This window comes from Poecilia latipinna, unplaced genomic scaffold (assembly GCF_001443285.1).
Source record: "Poecilia latipinna isolate Pla-1442-1.1 unplaced genomic scaffold, P_latipinna-1.0 Scaffold215, whole genome shotgun sequence".
NCBI lineage: Eukaryota > Metazoa > Chordata > Actinopteri > Cyprinodontiformes > Poeciliidae > Poecilia > Poecilia latipinna.
Window position 1 is genome coordinate 380,323 of NW_015112831.1, and position 22,334 is coordinate 402,656.

At 39.2% G+C, this 22,334-nt stretch overlaps 4 protein-coding genes across 7 annotated transcripts in view; 3 read left to right on the forward strand and 1 right to left on the reverse strand.

Annotated features, from left to right (window-relative positions):
- The window catches only part of cdkl1 (cyclin dependent kinase like 1 (CDC2 related kinase)), a 19,097-nt gene extending 18,253 nt beyond the window's left edge, over positions 1-844 (forward strand). For all 3 annotated transcript variants that reach the window (XM_015031718.1, XM_015031716.1, XM_015031717.1), the window contains one exon: positions 151-844. In XM_015031718.1, coding sequence (XP_014887204.1) covers positions 151-252 — 102 coding nt within the window. In that variant the 3' untranslated portion in view covers positions 253-844. The remainder of the gene's footprint in view (positions 1-150) is intronic.
- dmac2l (distal membrane arm assembly component 2 like) lies at positions 701-2,803 on the reverse strand. Its single transcript, XM_015031720.1, has 5 exons — positions 2,717-2,803; positions 2,508-2,611; positions 1,465-1,673; positions 1,165-1,336; positions 701-1,035 (listed from the first exon to the last, which is right to left on the reverse strand). Exons 2-5 carry the CDS (start codon positions 2,600-2,602, stop codon positions 921-923), a joined length of 591 nt encoding a protein of 196 aa, XP_014887206.1. The 5' UTR covers positions 2,603-2,611; positions 2,717-2,803; the 3' UTR covers positions 701-920.
- Positions 2,804-2,880: 77 nt separating this feature from the next.
- Positions 2,881-10,210, forward strand: l2hgdh (L-2-hydroxyglutarate dehydrogenase). The gene is made up of 10 exons (XM_015031715.1): positions 2,881-3,113; positions 4,277-4,392; positions 4,607-4,758; positions 5,262-5,393; positions 6,078-6,240; positions 6,324-6,358; positions 6,470-6,637; positions 7,803-7,960; positions 8,041-8,172; positions 8,268-10,210. The coding sequence occupies exons 1-10, from the start codon at positions 3,022-3,024 to the stop codon at positions 8,461-8,463; spliced, it is 1,344 nt and encodes a 447-aa protein (XP_014887201.1). The 5' UTR covers positions 2,881-3,021; the 3' UTR covers positions 8,464-10,210.
- A 171-nt stretch (positions 10,211-10,381) lies between these two features.
- sos2 (son of sevenless homolog 2 (Drosophila)) overlaps positions 10,382-22,334 on the forward strand; it is a 44,576-nt gene continuing 32,623 nt past the window's right edge. Inside the window, exons 1-2 of one of the 2 annotated variants that reach the window (XM_015031721.1) lie at positions 10,382-10,772; positions 11,171-11,323. In XM_015031721.1, the coding sequence (XP_014887207.1) occupies positions 11,240-11,323 (84 nt within the window). In that variant the 5' untranslated portion in view covers positions 10,382-10,772; positions 11,171-11,239. Of the gene's footprint in view, positions 11,324-22,334 lie in introns of both variants that reach the window. The other variant, XM_015031722.1, reaches the window with a different exon arrangement.

Consider the following 22,334-nt stretch of genomic DNA (forward strand, 5'->3'; position numbering starts at 1 on the left):
TTTGGCAAAAAATGGAAAGGGTTGAAAACTTTTATAAAAAACACAAAAAAAAAAAAAAAAAAAAAAAAAAAATATATATATATATATATATATATATATATATATATATTTTTTTTAATTGTTAATTACTTCTGATTCATTTCTTTCCAGTATTTGCCACAGCTGACCAGCAGCAGCATCTTTCCCGCTCTGGACAATAAGAAATACTACAACAACCTGCGCAAGTTCAACTACCACCTCCCAAACATCTAAACACGACGATCCCGATCCGAAGTGAAGCTGAATGCCTGCGTTTTCTGAACCGCTCAGGAAATGAACAGAGACTTAAAGACTGTAGTTTCCTTCCAAAAAAAAAAAAAAAAAAAAAAACTGATTCAGCAACTTTTTAACCGTATTTGCTCCTCACAGGGCGTGCCGGCTGTCTCTTACTGATTCTATGCACTATTCCCAGCGCGTTAAGTCGGATGTGTTGGCTCATGTGCGCTTTGCCAGACTTTTAAGCTGATATTTTTAGACAAAGAGGAGCGCCGCGCTGCTCTGCTCGTTGTTAGTTGACTGAGGGTTAATCTCCACTCTACTGCCTTGCCCAGTTTGCCAAAATGTTTTTTTTTTTTTAAATAATGGACTGTCTTAAAGTGAATTTTTGGTAGCAAGATTTTTTTTTAGTAAGTTATGATGAAGAGAAAAAAAAACTTTAATCAGTTCTACAAACGATATTTATTGACACACAGCTGCATCCGTTCCTGTTACAAGCATTCATTAGTTCTCATTCTCATCGTCTGTATCAACAAAATGCCAAAGTATTCTAAATAAGATATTAAAAATGACAAAAGTCCTAAATGTTTTCACAAGCACAAACTGATTAACTGATTAAATAAACTTGGGAGTAATGGTTGAGGAGTGCCTGAGCCGCTCTGGACTCAGTCCAGGTCCAGCTCCACGTCCAGACGTGGAAGCGCCTTCTGGAGCCTCTCGACTGTGGCGCGCCTGTGTTTCACTCCTGGAAGATCACTCAGAAACAGATACTCCAAGTTCCTGAAGGGAAGCAAGAGGTTGTTAATCACTTCTCTGTGTTACTGCTTTTATTGAGCAATTTAATAAATAATAATAAAAAAAACATCTTTGTAAGAGGTTTTAAAAATTGCCTCATAAGCCACTACTGACTTGAGTTGGTGGAGAGCGACAAGGCCCTTGTCGGTCACGTTTCCACAGGACACCACCTCCATCATGTAGAGGCTGGCCTGCAGGTTCTCGATCGAACTCAGCCGTTCCAGGCAGACGTCCTCGATGTAGATACACTTGTTGAATTTCATTTCCTCCACATATTTCAAGCCATCTGAGCAAAAAGAAAAGACAGTGTTGCCTTTCTGTTGTACAACGTGTGCAGAGCAAAAAAAGCTTCTGATGGAAACTGAGTAACGGATGAGTTGAAAGGAGACGGAGCGGAACGCTCTCCGGACCGACCCAGGTAGTCGAACCCTTTGTACATGATGCAGGATTCCGTAGCGTCGATCGCCTGGATCTTGTATCTGCCGAGGGGCCCCGTTGGGAGTCCGTTGTAGTCGTGGTGCCAGCGCTCGAAACCTTCGAACCGCACTTTGGCACCGCACCTCAGCAGCCACTCGGCTGCAGCTCGGTCCGGACCGATCGCTTTGATCCGCTCATGGTCCACCCTGAACAGGAATAAATAAAAGTGAGGCATTCGGATCGCATTAAATCAGACATGTTTTGGGAAGCCGACAAGAATAGTCCCTTTAAAAAGAAAAGAGAGCTAATTTGATTTATAAAATTATTTTGGATTCAAGATTAAATTAAAAATGCAGCCAGTGTCCAAGACAAAAATGACATCAGAAACACTAAAGAAGACTAAACCACTTTAGATGGTAGCAATAAAATAAAAAAAAGTCAGTTCTAGACTTATTCACCATATTATCAGTATGCATATCAGTTGTAATATTGTAATAGCTCTAGCTGCTTTATTGGATAAGTACATTCTGTACAGAAAGGCTGAATACTTTTAGAGGTCTACAAATTAATTTGCAACCATGGTTAAGATGTTTAAAAATCCTTAAAATTGTTTTTGTCATCACTGTGCTATTATCTCACAATTAAAGGTTTTGAAAATCCAAATTTTAATGGGAATAATTTTAAGAATATATTTTTAAAAAGATATTTATTTATTAGCAAAAAATACATTTTGGCACTATTATTCTAAGGCTAGCCATATTTTTTTTTCTAATTTAACCTGAGTTCCTATATTTAATCAGTAATTATTGTTTCTCTAGGGTTTAAATACAATGTGACACAGATCCAGTTTGACTCATCTTGCCACCACACAAACAGTAAGGGAAGTAAAATAATAATAAAAATCACCAAAGTCCACTGTTAAAAAAAAAGAGTGGCACATGCGAATATTTTAGGTAAAAATAACCTTTGAATGTTTTTGCATTGCATTGGGCTAACAGCATATTTGCCTACTATCTTTCTTTGTATTATAACTCTGTCACCTGTTAAAAACAGCATTGAGCCAACCCCAGAAGTGTCTGCGGCTCCCCTCCCTCTGCTTTAACACAGACTCCACTGTCCGCGACAACAGCCCCATAACTGTGAGCTGCAAGTTAAACACAAAGTTAAACAATTATTAGCTCTCCGGTTGGGTTAAAATAACAGCGGAACGAGGAGGAGAAACTATAACTCCGTTTCAATTGTCTCTCGCCTGTCCTCCAAAAGCGCAAACTACTGTTTACGTTTCGAACGCCTCCATTTCTGTAACTCTTGACCTCAAGCCGTAACAAAAAACGTGCCCTGCTATTGGCTAAACGTATCTACGTCAGTAGTCTGCGGACGAACTCCGCCGGAGGCGTGGCTACGTCTTGGGGTTGCCTCACGGGACACACAGCAGCGACATAAATGGCTAGCTGCAAAAACAAAAGGACAACACAGAGACACAGATTTCAGAAAGTCTGTCTGGCCGCCGCACCATGAAGGACAAACTGTGAGCTTCCTTTCAAAGTACCAACAATGATGAGATCACGGAGCGGCGCGTTTTTAAATGCAGTTTGTGCAGCGCAGCCGAAGCTGCTAAAGGGCATTGCAAGCAGACAGCTCCACAGGTAAGACTGACAGAGAGGAGTGGTGTTCAGAAGAGAAGGCTCGTTTTTCATGAGAATATTAAAAGAAAATGCAAATGAGGCCGAACGTGTAGCATTTCATGAATAGTACTTAAAGATTTCTGAGACTTTTAGGTTTCTGATTTCTGTGTAAAGTTTTGTGCACGCATGTTTAAACTAAAAACCTGTGAGCATGTTTGATCTGTCCATTATAGTCTGTCTCTTTTAACTTTTATTTATATGCATATAAAGCTATGTACAAACTATAATCCTCCTTCCAACAAAAAGTCTAGATATTGCTGAAATGCTGTAATGAAACTTTCATTAACTATTATGACGTTTATGTAAACATAATATCTAATAGCAAATCATAAATCAACTTCCTTAAGGGATACCACCTAGATGTCAGATTACATCACAGATAACATTCGGGTTCCTAAAACCAAACAACCTTCGAAGAGCTCAGACTGTTTCTGTAGTTTCTTTAAAAGAGTGTCAGATACACAAATCTTGCACAATTTACTTGAAATATTGTCACTGTTTAGCTTGTTGTTTTAAAGAGTTAATGAATGATCATGCTGTCTTTTTTTTAAGTGCATTCACCTGGCTATGGCGTTTTTTAAAGAGTCCTGCAAAAAAATGTTGAACTTCTTCCATGTTTAAGCTACAATCTTTGACGTATTTTAACGGGGTTTTATGGAGACAAACACAAAGTAGTTCACTATTGTGAAATTTGTCTGCCATTGTGAAAAATCTTTCACAGGCTCTTCCAAAATCGCCCAAGCTCTCTGATTGAATGGTGGACATAATTGGCATCCTTCCCATGATTCTCAATTTGATTTGGGTCTGGGCTTTGACTGGGCCATTCTAACATATTATTAATAATAAACCATATTGGCTCTGGCTAGACGTTCAGGGTGGCTTTGCTGCCGTATGGTGATCCAGATTTTTGGCAGCCAGCAGTAAGTTTTTCTTGTCGGGCCTCTTCCGTCTTATCGGACCTTCCTCACCCCTTCAAAGGTCTCTTGGTCATAAAGCCAAGCTAAGTTAGACATTGAAACACCGAGTCAAATATTAGGCTCCACTTTTCTTTCTTTTTTTTTTTTCCCTTCCTGTGACCCAGTGAAGGTCCAGTTAGAGTTTGAACAGCTGCCTGTGTCTTTCAGCACATACGACGTGGCCGTTGTCGGTGGCGGCATCGTGGGCCTGGCCTCAGCCAGAGAGCTAATTCAAAGACATCCGGCGCTCACCTTCGTCCTGCTGGAGAAAGAGAAAGAACTTGGTAGGCTGAGGTTTTAATGTTTTTTATTATTATTATTATTATTATTATAAAAAAAATTGAAAATATGCAATGATTTCAGTTTCACCACTTGGGTTATTCTTCAAAGTCATGATATATTTTGCAAGGCAGAGGCAAAGAAACGCAGGAGATGTATAAAACCGATCAATGTTTGTGCCACCATGAATAATATCTGTCAATTTCCTCGTCCTGCCAGCTGCGCACCAGAGTGGGCACAACAGTGGCGTGATCCACAGTGGGATCTACTACACGCCGGGCTCGCTGAAGGCTCGGCTGTGTGTACGAGGAGCGACGTTAGCGTACCAGTACTGTGAGAAGAAAGGGATTCCTTATAAACGATGTGGAAAGGTGGGTCATAGTTTGCTTGTTTTAGATGATGTCCGTAGCTAAACATGTACAACAGAAACATGACTGCACGTCTTTTTAGATGAATCTTTAACCACGTGGGGTCTTTTTTTTTGTAGATGCGAAGATCATCCAACTTTAGGATTTAAAGAAAAAAAATCAAAAGATTTGCATGCTCAAATTTCAATTCCATTTATTGTGAGTTTTATCCCCAGTCTCCACATGGTCACAATGACACACACGGGCTGAAGCACATGTATGTATTTGAATCTTTATGTGCAATTTTGACCCTGTGATGATGTGCACTAAACTTGTGCACCCAACTCTTCTTCTCAAAAACCACTGAACTCTTTCCTTTTTGTTTCCCTGCTCAATAAAAAAACACCTTTGATTGGCATCAAGATTCCAAAACTAATTTTAGATATGCTGCCGGTTAGTAACCTTCTGTAGATCTCTAAGATGCTTAATTGTTAAGTGTTTAACTAACAGAACGTTTCCACCGACAGCTAATTGTGGCAGTAGAACAAGAAGAAATTCCCAGACTGAAAGCTCTCTACGAACGCGGCTTGAAGAACAAAGTGCGCGACCTCAGCATTGTCGACTCCAAGGGGATCCGAGAGCGAGAGCCGTACTGCCGGGTAAAAATAATGTTTTTGCCAAACAACATTTTTTTTCAGTTTTTGTATTTCCATTTGGCTTTCTACTGCTTCTAAAAACAGAACAAGTGCTTAAAAAAACAAACAAAAAAAACAAACACCCCAATGTTTTAGCGATAACTTTATGGGCTTTTTTGGTGTCTGGAAAATGAGCCGTTTCAAAAACCTCTGGAATGTATCGTCAGAAATCAGCAGACACTGCCCCTTACCTGGCAACCCACGCTGAGCTCCAGCTGGTTTTACCGCTGTATAACGGCTGCTGGAATAGACAAGTGTCTTATCATCATTGACTTACCATCCAGAAACCACTTGCAGCGTTCTTGTAGCTTGTGTAGGAGGCTCCACTTCTGCTTTTCAAAGATGTGCGGTTGTATAATCGCACATCTGTCTGCAGCCATTTTCACTTGTGAGTGTAAACATTGAGCAGCAGCTTATTTGGATTTAAAGTGACAGGAAGCTAAGCTAAAAGAAGCTAACTCCGAAAGAACTGACCTGACTAAGATCTTATTATCTCAGAGGGATTTTGTGCGGAAACCCTCCCCGAGATGTAGTGAATTCATATCAGCCATAGACATATCCTAACCTGTTCAAGGAAGAAGTAGGTCACCTTTAAATTTTGGAAAATGCATAAAGGAAGAGGCTAACTTCATAATGCCACTTCTTCAGGGGATAATGGCCTTGGATTCACCCTACACCGGCATCGTTGACTGGCGGATGGTGGCCCTCAGGTACGGCAGAGACTTTGAGGAGGCAGGCGGCACCGTGCTTACCGAGTTTGAGGTCAGTGACATGTCCGTGGTGAAAGAGAGTCCAGCAGGGAGCCCCGACGGTAAGGAGCACAAAAAAAAAGTCTTTTAAAAAAACACAATGTTTGCATTTTCATCCTTTTCTCTCTTGCCGTTTAATTTTCAGGACTGAAACATCCCATTGCAATAAGAGATAAAAAGGTAGGACCTATTCGAGCTACAGAAAAACTTCCAAACATTTTAACTTCGTTCTGCTGTTCCTTAGTTTTTTTTTTGTTTTGTTTTTTTTTTAACCGCATCCTTTGTGAACAGGGCGACGAAGTGCGGTGCCGTTACGTCCTGACCTGCGGAGGCCTCTACTCGGACCGGCTGTCGCAGATTTCTGGCTGCAGCCCGGAACCGAGGATCGTCCCCTTCAGAGGAGACTACCTGGTGCTGAAACCAGAGAAGCACTACCTGGTCAGAGGAAACATCTACCCTGTGAGTCTGCTGAAGGTCTGGACGCAGTCGCTGTGTTTTCACAGGAAACCTTCCCCAGAACCCAGGGAGCTGTTCTGCGGCCGGGGTTGTTGTTACTGCCGCAACCACGGTCTAGGGTGAAATAAAATCCTCACCGGTTTTTTTTTTTTATCTCCTATTTTCAAATACTCTACTCACAAGTCATATTTTCTATTAATATAAAACAATGCAGCAGGAGAGATTGGTATTTGTTTTAAAAAGAATATATATATATTCAAACCGTGTCACATTCAGTGGTCACATTCAAACGTAACATTCGTCTTGTCTGCTGTTCGTTCTGTGTGCCTGGAATGGATTTCGCTTGACAATCCTCTCAAGGCTGAAGTTCTCCCTGGTGCTGCCTTCTTTTACCACACTTTTTCCTTCCTCTCAATTTTCCATTGATGTGCTTGGATACAAAACTCTGTGCACTAATGAGCTTTATCACAGTATTCTCATTTTCTGAGACTCTGAATTTTGGGGTTTCAATGTCTGCAAGCCATTATCATCAAAATTACAAGAAACAAAGGCTTAGGCGATTCTAATGTTTCTAATGAGTTTCTCTTTCTGGGTAACGCAGAATCTCTTTTTTGATTGTGTCAAAGTGCAATATTGTTTAATCCACTTTTACACAATATTCTCTCTTTTTTTATTTATTTTTTATTTATTTATTTATTTATTTATTTTAGATGTACTAGTATGTTTATAAATGAGAGAACTGCAGCATCCAAGTCCTGTTTTTAGATACTTTGGGGGAAACTTTAGATTCCTCTTTTTAAGAAAAATCCCAAGCAGTAAAAATATTAATAACAGTAAAATATTGAAATAATCCCTGCTTAAAAGTGGAGCTTATTTAAAAGTTGAAAAAACGTATTTACAATACACTTAGATAAAAAAAAAACAAGGTTTAGTATGGGGGAAATCTTTAACTTTTCAAATTGCAGTAAGTGAGCTTCAGTAGCCTTTTAATGACCATATATGACCTTAATTCAAGCATCATAAGGGTGATTAGGCAAAAAAAAAGTGTATATATATATATATATATATATATATATATTAAAAAAAACAGATCAAATAGTTCACAAAGCTGTTCCACTTTCAATGTTCACTTTTTCAGGCTCAGGGATGTTTTATGTTGACCGTTCAGGTTCCTGACCCTCGTTTCCCGTTCCTCGGAGTTCACTTCACGCCGCGGATGGACGGCGGCGTCTGGCTCGGCCCCAACGCGGTGCTAGCATTTAAAAGGGAGGGCTACCACCTGTACGACTTCAACGCCCGTGACTTTGCAGACGCACTCTCCTTCAGGTAATCTGTGGCGCTTTTCTTGGAGGATTGCAGCAGCTACTGATGATATTTTTCTTTTCTGCTTGTTTTTATGCGTACAGAGGCCTTCAGAAGCTCGTGCTGAGGAATGTAACTTATGGGATCGGGGAAATGTACCGAGGAGTTTTCCTTGGCGCGCAGATTAAGATTCTGCAGAAGTATATCCCCGAACTCTCTCTAAGCGACGTGCTCAGGTAGTGGAAATTTTTACATTAAATGCTTGTTGTATTTCCACGTTTTTTTTAATGTATTTATTTAATTTTTTTTCTAACCCACTGATCCTGTCCAGAGGTCCAACGGGAGTCCGAGCTCAGGCCCTCGACCGGGACGGGAACCTTGTGGATGACTTCGTCTTCGACGGCGGCGTCGGAGATTTGGGCAGTCGGGTGCTCCACGTGCGCAACGCCCCCTCGCCGGCAGCTACCTCCTCCCTCGCCATCGCCGAAATGATTTCGGATGAAGTGGAGAGTCGCTTCATGCTGTAGACGCTCACGGCGATCGGTGTGATGAAACTGGGAGGGAAAAAAAAACGAAATGCAGAAATCCAGCCACAAATTGAAACTTTCTGAGCCTCTTGAGGTAACGCCAGGCCTTAAGTTGGACTCTTTTTTTTAAAGACTTTTATCTCTGAAGTGCTGAAACGGGCTGCAAACATGTTTACTCTTTCACATCCGTGTAGAAACTCATCTTTACCCTCTGCACAACCTTCTGGAGACATAAATGAATTTGTTTAGGATCTTCTTACCTTGTAGGTATTAAACAGAATGTGGACATAAATTAAGTGTTTCTACTAGTTGACTTGTGGTGCTGAGATTCTTTTTTTTAAGATATTGTGCATGTTTGAAAAATCATTCATGTCCAGAAATACATTTGTCTGCTCAAAAATGCACAAAAATGTTTTAAGTTGGTTTTAGATTCTACTTGATACCAAATCTATAAATGTCTCTTTGAAGTCATTTCCTGTCTTTTGAAACTGTGACCTCTTTTTTTTTTTAAGTCGCCTCAGTGAGTTCACCGACTGCTGTAACTAATATACACAAATCTCTGACTGTTATTTTATTTTTACATACTAACAATTGAATACATGAGTATTTTTTACAGAAAATATATATTTGGACTGAATGTGCAGGAATATTTGCACCTTTTTAAAGTGCGGCATCGTTGACGTGGTAATGACAAAGTCATTGGGGAAAATATACAAAATAATCTAGCTAATCAGTTAGCATTGGTTAGCATTTTGGCAGAGGATTTAGTTTGACGTTGTTTTTCTTTCTGTTTGGTTTGTTAATGTACAAATGCCCCCATTTTTAAAATAAGCGCAGTATTCTGCTTGTATTGCCTTTTTATTTTTAGTCTGAACTCACTACTTTAGCTCAACTCTGTTTCTAACTAGTAAGTTTTTTTTTTTTTTTTCTTGCTCTCTGTTTCTGGTATTGACTGGAATGATGACAGTGATCATCCCATAGGCCTAGATGGTGGAGTTAACTTTTCGGGAGTCATTAAAAGTCAGAGGAAGCCTCAGGTGACGCAGGACACGACATGGGAACTTCTAAACCACCCCGATTTAAACCTTCTACCTGACCTTATGGGTTTTATTGTGGCGATCACAGAAGATTTTTGATAATTAACCTGGCCATTCTTCCAGTCTGTCCTGGTCGTATTCATAAACCTCTTCCATCTGTTTAATTGTTGCCATGTTTTCCTGAAGTTCATGCAGAGTCTTCTCACACAACGGTTTTGCTCCAGTCATGAAGAACACAAGTGAATTGCTTTTGAAAGTGGAATTTGATTTAGAAATGTCAGAATGAACCTGATTAATGGAGGAAAAAAATACAAATGAACCAACCCAACAGATTGGTTACTTTGTGTGGTGTCACCAGAAGGCGTGTGGTTGTTTCCTAAGGCAGATTTTACTATGGTTAAATAAATAATTTTACAATAAAAAAGCTAAATAATGATAAGGGGATATTGTTCTATGGATTGAGGGTTATATGTAACTGTTTGATTTTACGAAAACGTCTGGGTCGATGCTTTAAAATACTTTAATAAAAATTGTCCATTCATTCCACCTTTTCTTGAGCGATGTAGAAACACAGTTGCTCCACAAGAGGGCGCAATGACAATAAACTCCTCCAGTGAACCTTAGAAAATGTGTTTAAATTATCTCATCTTTGTGCAAGCAGTTTTTACTAAGAAACTTTGCGTCATGGTTTCCAAATAAATTTTATTTTTTAAAAATTCCGTTTCTCGTTTACTGGGTATATATATATTTGGCCATGTTTTGGCCCAACTTAAAACAAAAACAAAGAAAAAAAACCGTGTTTTTATTATATGTTGTAGTTTTTGTATCCGTTTTTGTGTGGATATGTGATTCATATCCAAGTGTTTATATCCGGTTACATGTGAAATTACGCAGCGTTCGTGTCTGCAGGACGGATAGGTCGCGCAGCTGCAGCAGCAAACAAGCAGCGGCAGTAGCGGAGTTGTTGCGAGCGATTCCGACTTCTCTAACCAAAAAAAAAAAAAAACCTTCGACTTCTTTTTATAGCTGCTCTTCACCCACCAAAATGCCTTGGACTTCCCAATGTTTCTTTAAAGGAATATACGCTGGATATAACATCTGGTAGTTGCGGAAAAGATGACTAATTGTGAAATGAGCCGCGAAGAAAAAAGTGTGCCTTGTTTGGAGCTGAAGGGGTTGTGTGCCACAACATAGGAGTGGAAGCGCATCGAGGCCAGCAGCTGCCTGTAGCACCAGCTAGCTGGTTAGCTTACAAAGGTTACAGGTGTTTAGGTAGCAGATATTCGAACGCAACTCGTAGCAGGTAACAAACGGGGCGCCTGCTTTTTGTCGTAATTTTGAGTTAAACGTGCCTGCTATACATTTCTGTAACCAAACTAATTGGCACAACACTCAGCAACATTGTTATTAGCTGTTAGCTCTTCAGTTAGCCGAGCTCTGTGTTTACAGCTATTATTAGCCACCGAGCTAGCGAGTTAACTTCACGGCTACATGTGCTTTTTTGGTCGCGAGTTTTTCGTTGTCAACCCGGACTCGACGTGGGACTCGCAGTGTGGTGGCTAAGCTTTATTCTGCATATTTTTACACAAAACGGTGACTTTTTCTTCCCCCCCCCCACTCCCATTTCCCCACCAACCCCCGTGCCTGCTCCGGACTGACCCACCCATCAGGACTATCTATTCGGGGCCGATGCTGACAGTTCAGCCCGGATCACGGCAACGCCAGGAGCCGCTACAGCGATGCAGCCCCAGCAGATGTACGACTTTTCGAGTGAAGAGAACAGTCACAAGTGGAGAGGCCTCTTCGTGCAAGCTCTAAAAAAGGTATCAGTCTGACAAAACTTCAGTGTGTAAGATCCACTAAACCATATTTTTCCACACACATTCCCTCATAGAGTTGAGTTGAGTAGTGTTGGGCTAGAGTAGAGTAACCTTGGATATGAATGAACATCATCATTTAGTTAACTTTGACATCTATCTATCTATCTATCTATCTATCTATCTATCTATCTATCTATCTATCTATACCATTTTTTTTACCTTTCCATTAGTTTTGTCAAAGAAAAAGAATAAAAACTAAACATTATTGTTTATATAGATAAATTAAAAAACGTGAGGCCACCATTAAGTCAGCATCCCTGAGCTCTAAATCCAATTTGGCTGCTGCATTTTTGACATCCGTAGTAATAAACATGAACATTTGCATCTTTTTAAAGTCTTTCCCCACCCAGAAACACAAACAATTTGTATCTTCAATTGTCTTCGTTTGTGAAAAAGTGGTGTGACATGCAGTTCATCTCTCAAAAGCGTCCCGTCGAACAGAAGATTGGTGTGTTTGAACTACTTATTTTGGTTGTTTGTTGAGTAAGTTCCGCGTTTATTTGGCAATATCCGTACACAGATTATTAGTGGTGTCCTGGTATTGTAAAGAGGCGACGATGAGGGTTTCCAGAACCTTTGGAAGAGAATGGAGCCCACAGCATCATGCATCCTCCTTCATACCTAGCAGCAGGGTTTGGTTATTTTCCACTGACCACTTTACTAAAAACCCAGGACTGAAGGGGAAAAAAAGAAAACATAATTCAAAACTTTCAAAAGCGCGTAACTTCTTATGATTCTTAAAAAATGCAAAAGGTATCCATGGTGATTTCATATCCCTGTGCAGGACAAAAACCGTCATCAGGCTCGCCACATTACCTCAAACCAACAACAATGCTCTCCTGAACTGATGTTGTCTCTCCTCCTTTAACTTTCTGTGTGATTATTCAGAGACTTTGGTTGTTTAATTTCCCTAATGAAGATCATTTTTTACCCGCTATGATTTTGAAGAAGTTGCTCAGGGTTTCCCAATCTTTGCAGTGCAGTGTGTTTCACAGTTTTATGATATGTAACAACGTACACGGCGCAGATTAAATACCAGTGGAACCGTCTATTGCTTGTGTTGTAAAACAATTTATGGCTCATTTGTTGCAGTTTTTTGTTCCCCAGCGTAGGTCATATAGTGAGAATGTACAACCCCTGCTTTAAATACACACTTTGTTGCTCCTTTATGACGCTTGCATCACCTTAAGTTTCCATCTCTTTTCAAGGAAATCAAAATGCAAAAGCGCTTTTTTTTTTTTTTTTTTTAAATAAACCGTAGTGTAACGCTCAGCAAACGATTACTTTGATTTTTAATGTCCTTGGTCAGCAGGATTGACCTGTATCAGTTCCCATTTTTACTCTCCCTTTCTTTTTCTTGCCTCATCTCGGCTTCTTCCCATCATCACAAGGCTCGGTTTCTGTTTTCCGCTCCAAAGGAGAGCGCCTCTGACGGCGTCTCTGTTGCCAGAAACGCCAGAGACAGAGGAGGGAAACTTGATTTGCCGCTCAAAGATGAGACAGAGTAGGGTCTCCTGCTTGTTGCACTTTTGCTAAAGAGGCAGGTATATAAAATCGGCTCTAATAATGATAATAATAATAATAATAATAATAATAACGCTACAATTCTCTCGCTGCATTTGGCTTGAAATGGAAATGTGTGCTTTGACAAACAACAAAAACACTGAAAATATTTGAACCTCAAGCTTTAGACTAGAACTGAGCTGAAACTATTTTCTTTAAAATACGATTGATTAGTTAGGAAGGACATAAAATTAACTCGTAGTGACTTGTTTCTCAAAAAATTATTCTTTCAATAATATTTAAATTGTCTGTTTGTTTGTACTGCACTTCATTTTTGTGCTTTGGATTTTATATTTTATTCACAGTGGTGCTAACTGTTGAGTGAAGACATTTTAATTGCCGTTCACTCACCAGTTGCTGCACACTGCCGGTCAGCCTGGTTACAGAAATCAAAGTTTTATCTCACTTAGACAAATTTGGGAATATGTCTGGTGCCGTATTAAGGTCACGCTTAAGGACACTGTTATTGACAATGTCGAGTGTCTTTTGTTTAGTTTCTAAATGACCTGTTGGCTTTTTTTAAAATATTTTCTAATTTGACAAGCTGTGAGCTGTGGTGTATCCGTTCAGCCGCCGACTGCAGGCTAGCTGCTACAGCTAATTAGCCGACTGATACCTGACGGTTGGACCGCCGGTGTCGTAGTCCTGTGACTCTGTTGCGTGTCACCCTTTCGTTTCCATGGCGTTTGAAGACATTAAAAAAACAACAATCCTGCATCTCCTTCCTCCGCCTGCAGAGTTCGATCAGTAGGTCAAACGGGTCCATGTGGGCTGAAATGTCGCTACAGCTCAAACGTTTGATGCAAAGTACATAATTACAGAATCAAAGCGACTAGAGTGCCGCATCGAGGACCCAAATGTAACATTACATAATAAAATCTGCGTCTTCCAGTGAGCGGCGTCTGAAGGACATCTCACTCTCGCATGCAGCGGAGGCTCACCGTTCAGTCTCCCAGCTTCACTGTGCAAACCTCATGTTTGCTAACAATTTGACACCATTTGTCTCCTCATCAAAGTCACAAGTGAACACAGCAACAAGGCAACCTGATGACCTGAGACGGGCGTACGAAAATAACTGGAAGCATAGCAAAGTCCCGTCACCAGCCCGTTGGTCGAGCGGAGTCGGGGTGGAGCTCGGCCATGTGTTCAGTGTACACTCTCCCAACAAACCGTACACAATGGGGAAAGGAGCGTTTCACAAGCCGGCAGCAGAAGAACATAAACAAAAGATAAAAACGACATAAATATTTACAAGCGCAATTTACCGGCTGGGCTGTGCGTAACGCCAGGCAATTGCGTGGCCCGTATTTTGTGTGTCCTTTTCTTTTATTTTTCCAAAATAAACCAACCCACGGGGATGTTTCAGTAAAGACTTGTGCAGCTTATAGAGAATTTAATGAGGTATTTTTATCCTACAAGTATGAATGAAAAACTGAAGTTTCTGATGAATTGGAGCTGAGGGCATTGACCACAACTTAAAAAAAAATAATTAAAAAAATCCCTGCCTCTGGTCTTAGATGTTTTTGTAGAATGCGGCTAATTCAACCCGATGACGACACGCATTTGGCATCCATGAAGCTATTAAAAAAATAAAGCTGGAAACTGATCACTGAGATCCAGATGTTGGTTACGTTACACAACCATATGCCGAGTTACACAGGGGCAGCTGCAGAACAAAGCGAAAGTGAAACTTGCAGCAAATCCCTCACTGGTCAGTAGATCCGCTTTTAACGTGAAGAAACGCTCAGGATGATACTGAAATTAACAGACCCGATGATAACGGAGAGGAACGCTGTGAATGTCGCCCCACTGATCTGTAGTGTATCATGCTGAGGGTCGGCGCGTCAAATACCCCAAAAACATCACAGGACTTGAATTCAGAAGTGATGGCAAGATGCTAAATGACGTGAAACAGCAGCTGCGTTTCCAGTGAACATATAATTGCGCAATTTAGTGTTTCGAGAATGGAAACATTTCAGTTTACAAAAAAACTTGTTTTGATTAAAAAACTCTGGAGCTCGGATGAAGTGGTTTCTTTTTGACCACATCAAAATTGGTTTATTTCACTGAGCTGCAATGGAAACATTATTTTGGATCAAACAAGTCACATGATCAACAACCGGACGTTGCCACTGGCCCAAACCACAAAAAGAGGAGACAGCTGGAGGAAAACGGCATGCCATGTTTTTTCTAATGAAATGAAAAGAGGGCAATAAATTGTCCCAGAACTTATTGCGATAAACGATAATATTGCTGTTTTGAGACCGTTTTTGAGTAGTATAACAGCAACAATGGCATAAAAATAAAAGAACAGATTCTGGAAAATCAATTAAATTCAAATGAACGTTAAACACTGGAACTGGGAGACATTTGAAATATCCAAAATAAATAAAGAATACGACAAAAACAACAAATAAAATGAACTATGAAGTGTTTGTAAACAAAATTATCTTTCAAAAAAAAAAAAAAAAAAAGGGTTAGTTGACACCAAAGCACCAGACTGAAGACTTTTATCATTCAGTTTTTGGTAAAAAGAGGAAAATGATAAATCAAGCAAATTTAATTTTTTTAAATGTATTTATTTATCATGCGATTAATTGATTTATTCCTTATTTTGACAGGCCTATTCACATATGACTTGTTTCTTATTTAATGGAAACACTGGAATTGCAAAAAAAGTGTTTTTTTTCTTTTCTTTTTTTTACATTAGCAGAATATCGACAACGTTTAAAAACTAATGTAAATTTAGTGTTTTCAAAAGTTTATGCATGAAAATCAAACTGCAGCAAAACAAATATTATAGGAAATATCATTTAACTGTAATCAACACAGTTAAATTTTTGCAGCAGTAACAATAATTATCTGAGTAAAATAAATAAAAAAATGTTTTTCATGATTTTACTAAAGGCCCCAGGCTCAGCTGCTGCAAATACTCCTTTAGCATTTTCCAGGCTTGGATTTTCTTTTTTTTCCCCCCCCAATAACGTTGCATTTACAAATAAACGGCCCAGTCATGTTTTTTATTTGTTTGCATTACGTGAGAACTGGTATGATGAGTCAAGTGAAACTCAGAAAGCAGCTGGTGGGCCGAAGTGCCACTGTCATTGTCTCAACTTGCTGCACAGCTGCCGCCGGGGAAGCCTTTGAAAGGCAGAAGTAACAGGCTTGTTATGGTTTTGTCAGACTTTGACTCGCTGCTTCACACGAAGCAGTCCAGAGCGGAGGAGGTGGGGTTTTATTTTTGGCGACGACTCGTCATGCATGACTTCATCCCCCAAAGAGATTATTGATGAGCGGCAGAAGAACAGGTTGGGTCCTCAAAATCATCAATGGCAAGATCGCCTGATCGATTATTGAAGACCTTCAGGACGCCAAATTTGGGCTCGTTTCTTTTAAATGTCTCAGCTTAACTCTATCTTTAGCCTTTACGTAAATGGATCGGTAGCTTTCTGTCTTTACTGATTTTATATCTTTTGCTTCTTTCCTGGCAGCAGTATTATTTTAAAATGGTACTTGTCTGACGAACGAAAACAAAAAATAATCAGCAACGCAAATCAAAGATGTGCGGAGAAAGCGAAAAGACTGGAATCAACTCAGACGGGAAATTCAATGTTTTCTGTTTTTCTTTTGACTTACAACAACTGACGAGGGTTTTCTAGGTGGCGCTGTTCGCTGATGATGTGAGTGTAGAGAGAGAAGGCTCACCTGGTTTCAGTGATGTGTTTGAAAATGAGCTGGTAGGAAGCACAGTGATGCCAGAAGGTGTTTAGCAGGAAACCACAATTTCTAAGTGTTGAGCCATGTTTTCAGGCTGTGAGAGAGCAAGACTGTGCAGATAACAGGAAGGCCTGATTGGAATACAGCAAACCTGTCGGTCACTTTCCTGTGTTTCCATTACAAATGTGCTCGAAACAGAATTTCACAGTTGCGCTGTTTAAATTAAAATAAAAATTAAATGAAAGTCACTTCTGAATAAGCTTGTTTACGTGATTAGTTACTAGAAATCATGACAGACGTGAACTCTTATGAGATGTATTCATATTTCAGCTGAGTATTGCAACGTTTTTGGAAAACTGTAGTCTGATTTTTTATTTATATATATATAGAATCGCTGTGGATTCAACAAAATGACAAACTCTGCTTTTGATGCTGTGAGCGTATTGTCCAAGGAGACCAGTGCCTACAAATAAGTGGTTGTTGCTGTATACAAACTGACATGATGCGAAATATGGCTGGAAAAACATCCAAGCACAAAAACTATTTTTTCCCCCCCGATATTGCTGTGTTTCCATAAAGCTAATTTATTTTCATTATTCCAGTTTGTGCAGTTTTATGGTCAGTGGAAACACGGTTTCTGTCTGAATGCTTTTGTAACCTTGGAGTCGAGGGAGCAGTCTAAATGCTGCAGGGATTCATAAAGAGGCCAGCTGTTTTAACTCTGCTCATCACTAATCCTAAAGGTAAAAAAATACTTTAATTAATGTAAATACTGCTCTTATGTCTTATATAATAGTTTTAACAAAGAACTAAGACTCGAAATCAATCAATACCAATCAAAATTGGTAAAGCATTACAAAAGCTGGACGTTATTAATTGGTCACAGTCGTCTGTGTGGTGAATATGCTTGTCTGGGACTTTTGCGTTCTGCCCAGAAATTCAAATTCAATTCAAAAATACTTTATTAATCCCAAAGGGAAGTTGAAAAATAAATTAAAAACTCACAGAAAGGGAAGGGGTTCTTTTTATGTCCACATGAAATGTAATAAATTTTTTAAATCCAGGATTTTCCCAGTCTATTATCAGCCTGGCGGGCCACCAGGCTAAGCATTGCTTATTTTTTAAAGTCTTTTTTTAAATGTTGGCATTTTTAAGACTTTATATTCGGTGCTCAGTTATTATTTTCCCAATCTTTAAATAACACATAATTATGAATTGATATTTTCAAATTTCCTGTCAACTTTAAACATTTCTTAACTCAGAAACACGGCGTGCCGCTGGATGAACGACTGCTGTAGCTCTGAACTTAGCAAGTTTTCTGGAGGGAAACCTTGAAATCTTTCACTAAAGCCTCCTAAGGTTAAGAATATTCTTTCCTCTTAAGGTAATGCATTAAGCATGCAGCTGTTTGCATTGTTGATGTTCTTTTGATATCCCATCATGGTTTGTATTCTGTCTGTGTGTCCTGGTTATTCTTAAGCGCTGTGACTGTGCATGAACGTAATTCCACCGCCGACTTGCTACCGTTAATAATAACTATGGATTCCACTGGTCTGATGCCTGGCTGGCACAGACACCGGTTTCTATCCAGTGCCGTCTTGAGGTAGTAAAATGTTTTTGACTCTCAAGAGAAAGACGAGTCGTAACTCATGAACGTTTGTGACTGAAATGGAAACGGTTTATTAAGCTCCACTCAGAGTGCTCTTTTTTTTTTTTTTTTAGTGTTTTAAGTGAAATTTTCTGCAATCCAGTGAAGTATTTCTGTGAAGTTAGTTTGCAGCGTACTGAACACCTCTGAAGCGATCACCTGTGAAGCAAAGAGACAAGGCGGGAACAGAACTAAATTCATGAGGTGGAACTGCAGCTTTATGTAGGATGTTTTCTGTTAAATCACAAATTACGTCTTGTGCTTTATACGTCAGAAATGTGCTCTAATGTTTACCACCACCACATCCTGTCTGCCTTTTGTTTCTTTCTTTTATTTGGTTTTTTAAATTTTTGGCTCTGGCAAATCTTTGAAATCAAAGGCTGGAAATTAAAACAATATTCTGTGATATTACTTGAAGAACAAAGAAATGTCATCTGTCTTTGTCGTGTTATGGAACCTTTTTTTGTTTTTTCAGGATGTGTATTTTTATCATCACCGCTTCTGCATCCGTGCTTCAGGCTCGGGTGGAAATTTAAAATTTTCTTCCACCTGTCCTTACGGTTGGTGGAACAAAACTTGTTTCAGATATTAAAAAAAAAATTCTTCAAAAACCCTTGATTAAAATGTGGCTTGTTTACCAGAAAACATCAATAAATAAACTTTTTGATTTAAAATACCTATTATTATATATTTATAAAAACTATAAGGATGTAAAAGAAAAGTACAGCTGTGTACTATGTTTCAGCATTAAGGGTTTAAAACTAAAATGCTTTATTTGAACTGTTTGCCCACTTTAGCTTCAAAACAATTTGCAATTTTTCATCATGTCTGGAAGCTAAAACTTAACAAAAAGAAATGAGAAAAAATTATAAAAATTTCTAAGCGGAAAAGATTTAATCTGGCTAGAAATATAAAAATATGCTTTAAAAATGGATTTGCTTTTAAATCAAATGTTGGCTAACTTAGTTTATAGAAATATGGAGGTTTAAAATTAAGAGTTGGTCGACTAAAACAAAATGACTAAATTTTGACTAAAATTTAATCAAACTTTAGCTTGATTAAATTTTTTTCTATGTGCTTTAGCACATAGTTATATTTCTCTCTTCATAGTAAAGAAACATTGCTTTAGCTTTATTCTTTGTTTTCCTTCTGTGAAAGTTTTGGTGTTTTTGCTGACCTCTTTTCACTTTTTGGTTGATCAGCTTTACCCACAATTCATCAGTGCACCTTAATTTGGTTATCGGGTAAATAGTGTCAGACATTTTGTGGCAAGCCTGGTTTTGGCTGCTATTATTAAAAAAAAAAAAAAAAAAAAAGTCTTTGCATTTTGAAAAACCAAAACCAATGTATCACACATTTGACAATACGTCTGTGAGATTCGATTCATTTCCTCCAACGGTGCGAACGGATGCCAATGAATGAATTATCTGCTGGCTTAGAAGAAAACTTTTGTGTTTTTCCACATCATGATTTCTGCTGACACGGGCAAGTTTCTGTCAATCGCACAAACACATGAAGCAGAACGGCTAAAGATGCGCAAGAGTAAATGACCTCATTTGCACTCGTTGATGTCATGCAGCAGTGGGTTGCCACATCCTGGAGATGAGGCTAGCCGCTGTGTTTTGATGTTCTTGGTAACAGGTTGGGCCTTCTGTGAAGCGGCCCTGAGGCTGCCTGCAGAGAGAGATGATTGGCCCCCGCTCTTCTTGCCGGGTTAAATCAGCTTACTGGACCCTTGCTTGTCGTCAAAAGGGGTTAAGGTGACGGATGAGTGGGCAGCGGTCACTCGGTCAGGTCAAGACGCGGTCAAGGCGAGGCCCCTCGCCGCCTGTTGAAGTCAATGTGTTGATTATGTGACTGCGAGTGAAGGGAGCTAAATGTCCTGCCATCACATGTTGGCACAGTCCTGGTTTTACATACGTTACGTCAGATTATTGTCAAAGTGTCTCTTTATTTATCTGAAAGCTTTCTGCCTCTTCAAGCCGTTATTGTGCGTGCGTGTGTGCGTGCGTGCGTGTGTGTGTGCGCTTCGTATGTCAGGTCCTGGTGGATCTCTGCCCTATGGTTCCCCAGACAGTCTGGTTGTAATGGCAGATGATGTCATGGTATGAATCACAAACAGTGACACATGCTCGGATATAATAATGATTCCCAAACCCGTCCCCTCCCCCCAACACACACACACACACACACACACACACAACACATATTACCTGTAACCTGAGCCTGACACAGTTCTGTATGTGCAGCCAGAATAATAATCAATTCAATTAGAAATATTATCCCTGTATTAACACCACGCTGCCTTTATTACCTCAAACACTGATAATATTTTCTTTGTGCATCTTGTAATCCTGTGGATTTACATAATGATTATTTGGAGGTCGGACAAAATGCACCTGAATATGTCCTGCTGTTCAGACGTCACAGGATGTAACTTTATGCTTTTAATTCATTGACTCATTTTTGTTCAGTTGAGTTGACTGGAGAAAATACTAATTTAAAAATTATTCATACAACGTAGGAAAACTTCAACCCTCCCTCTAATGTTTGGATACGTGTTTTTTCCAATCATTCTAGAAAAAAAAAAAAATCAACACATTTTCAATAGGACTGTGATCAGAGCCTTTCAAGAAGTTATGGACGAGCCTCAAAGTTTAATGTGATTGATCTAATGTTTTTATTTGTCAGTTAATTGATTAATTGGATAAAAGAACATTTTGTTTGATCCATTTAAAAAATACATTAAAAGATGATAAAACAATTAAAATCCTTTTTTAAAATAAGAAAATATTTTATTAAACAACATTCCTGCAGTAACCGTGATCATTTGTAGCAAAGGTTGCTGCAGGTAAAAAAAAATAAAAATACTTCAAACATCAATATGTGAAAAGTTTAATACAGTGTAGGGCTAGTCTGTGGATTATTATCATTAACTGATTAATAATTTGATAGCCAAATGTGTTTAATTGAATGTTTATTTATTTGTGCAGAAATCGAAGCAGGTGAATCTAAAACTGTCACTTAAGGAGTTCTTAGTTGAACATTTGTAAGGACAAAGGTGTTTTTATATGAAATGCAAAATTTATATATACTTAGTTTTTTTTACAGTTTTGATCGAATTGTTTCACTTTTTTAGTCTGTACACTCCAGCTAACGATTAATCGATTACTAAATTGGTTTAAGTAATCTGAAACGTCATTGTAAATGTAGACAGTGTTGGAGTCCCAGAGCTGCACACTTGGTCGCATTTTACAGTCAGCCTGATAAAATGAACGTCATAATCGCCTGGAAGAGCAGAGAGCGTTGCTGCAGGGAACTACTGATAAACTATCAGGCGTTTTTATTTCCTAATTTCCTTGTTTTCAGTTTGCTGCTGCAGGCCAGACTCCCCATTCTCCAGCTTTGGCCCAAACGCTACTGTTTATGCAGCATGAAGCTGCTGCTGCTGCTGCTTCTTCATGTGCAGTACGCACATCGATACCTCTCAGTCTACTTTTATGATCTGCTGTCCTGGGGGATTTTCCTCTGCGAGGGCAGAGAACAAGGGAGACGTGGGAGGCTGGAAGGGAAAGTGAGCGAGAGTGAGCGCTGGGACTTCCGGTACGCTTCAGAATCGAAATGACCCATAAAAATAAACAACACCCGAACGTGGCACAGGAGAACCTGTGATCATAATTAGAGCTGACTCTTCACAGCAGGTGTCTTGTTTTCTTAAAGGGCCCTACTCTCTCTCTCTTTTTTTTTCTTGAGTTGAGAAGAAGGTAGAGAGCAGATGAGGTGTGAAAATGACTTCACACGTTGCCTTTTTTTGTGCACATCGTCATTTTGCTAATGGAGCAGTGCTTAAAAAGTGATTTATGTGTCAGTTTTATGAGATAAAACATTTAGTCTCTCTTGACCAGAAGGTATCAGTGTAATTGTAAGTTTCTGTTAATGCGAGACTCACTTTTTTTTTTTTTTTTTTTTTTTTTTTTTTTTTTTCCCCCCAGGCAAAAAAATAAATTTTTTCCCTCCTTTTTTTTT

Coding starts and splice junctions, on each gene's coding strand:
- dmac2l (XM_015031720.1), bottom strand. CDS start 2,602: ATGGGGCTGTTGTCGCGGACAGTGGAGTCTGTGTTAAAGCAGAGGGAG. Junction 1,337..1,464: donor CAAAGGGTTCGACTACCTGG/GTCGGTCCGGAG, acceptor CTTTTTGCTCAG/ATGGCTTGAAATATGTGGAG. Junction 1,036..1,164: donor GTCGCTCTCCACCAACTCAA/GTCAGTAGTGGC, acceptor GCTTCCCTTCAG/GAACTTGGAGTATCTGTTTC.
- l2hgdh (XM_015031715.1), top strand. CDS start 3,022: ATGATGAGATCACGGAGCGGCGCGTTTTTAAATGCAGTTTGTGCAGCG. Junction 4,393..4,606: donor GGAGAAAGAGAAAGAACTTG/GTAGGCTGAGGT, acceptor TCGTCCTGCCAG/CTGCGCACCAGAGTGGGCAC. Junction 6,241..6,323: donor TCCAGCAGGGAGCCCCGACG/GTAAGGAGCACA, acceptor TTTAATTTTCAG/GACTGAAACATCCCATTGCA.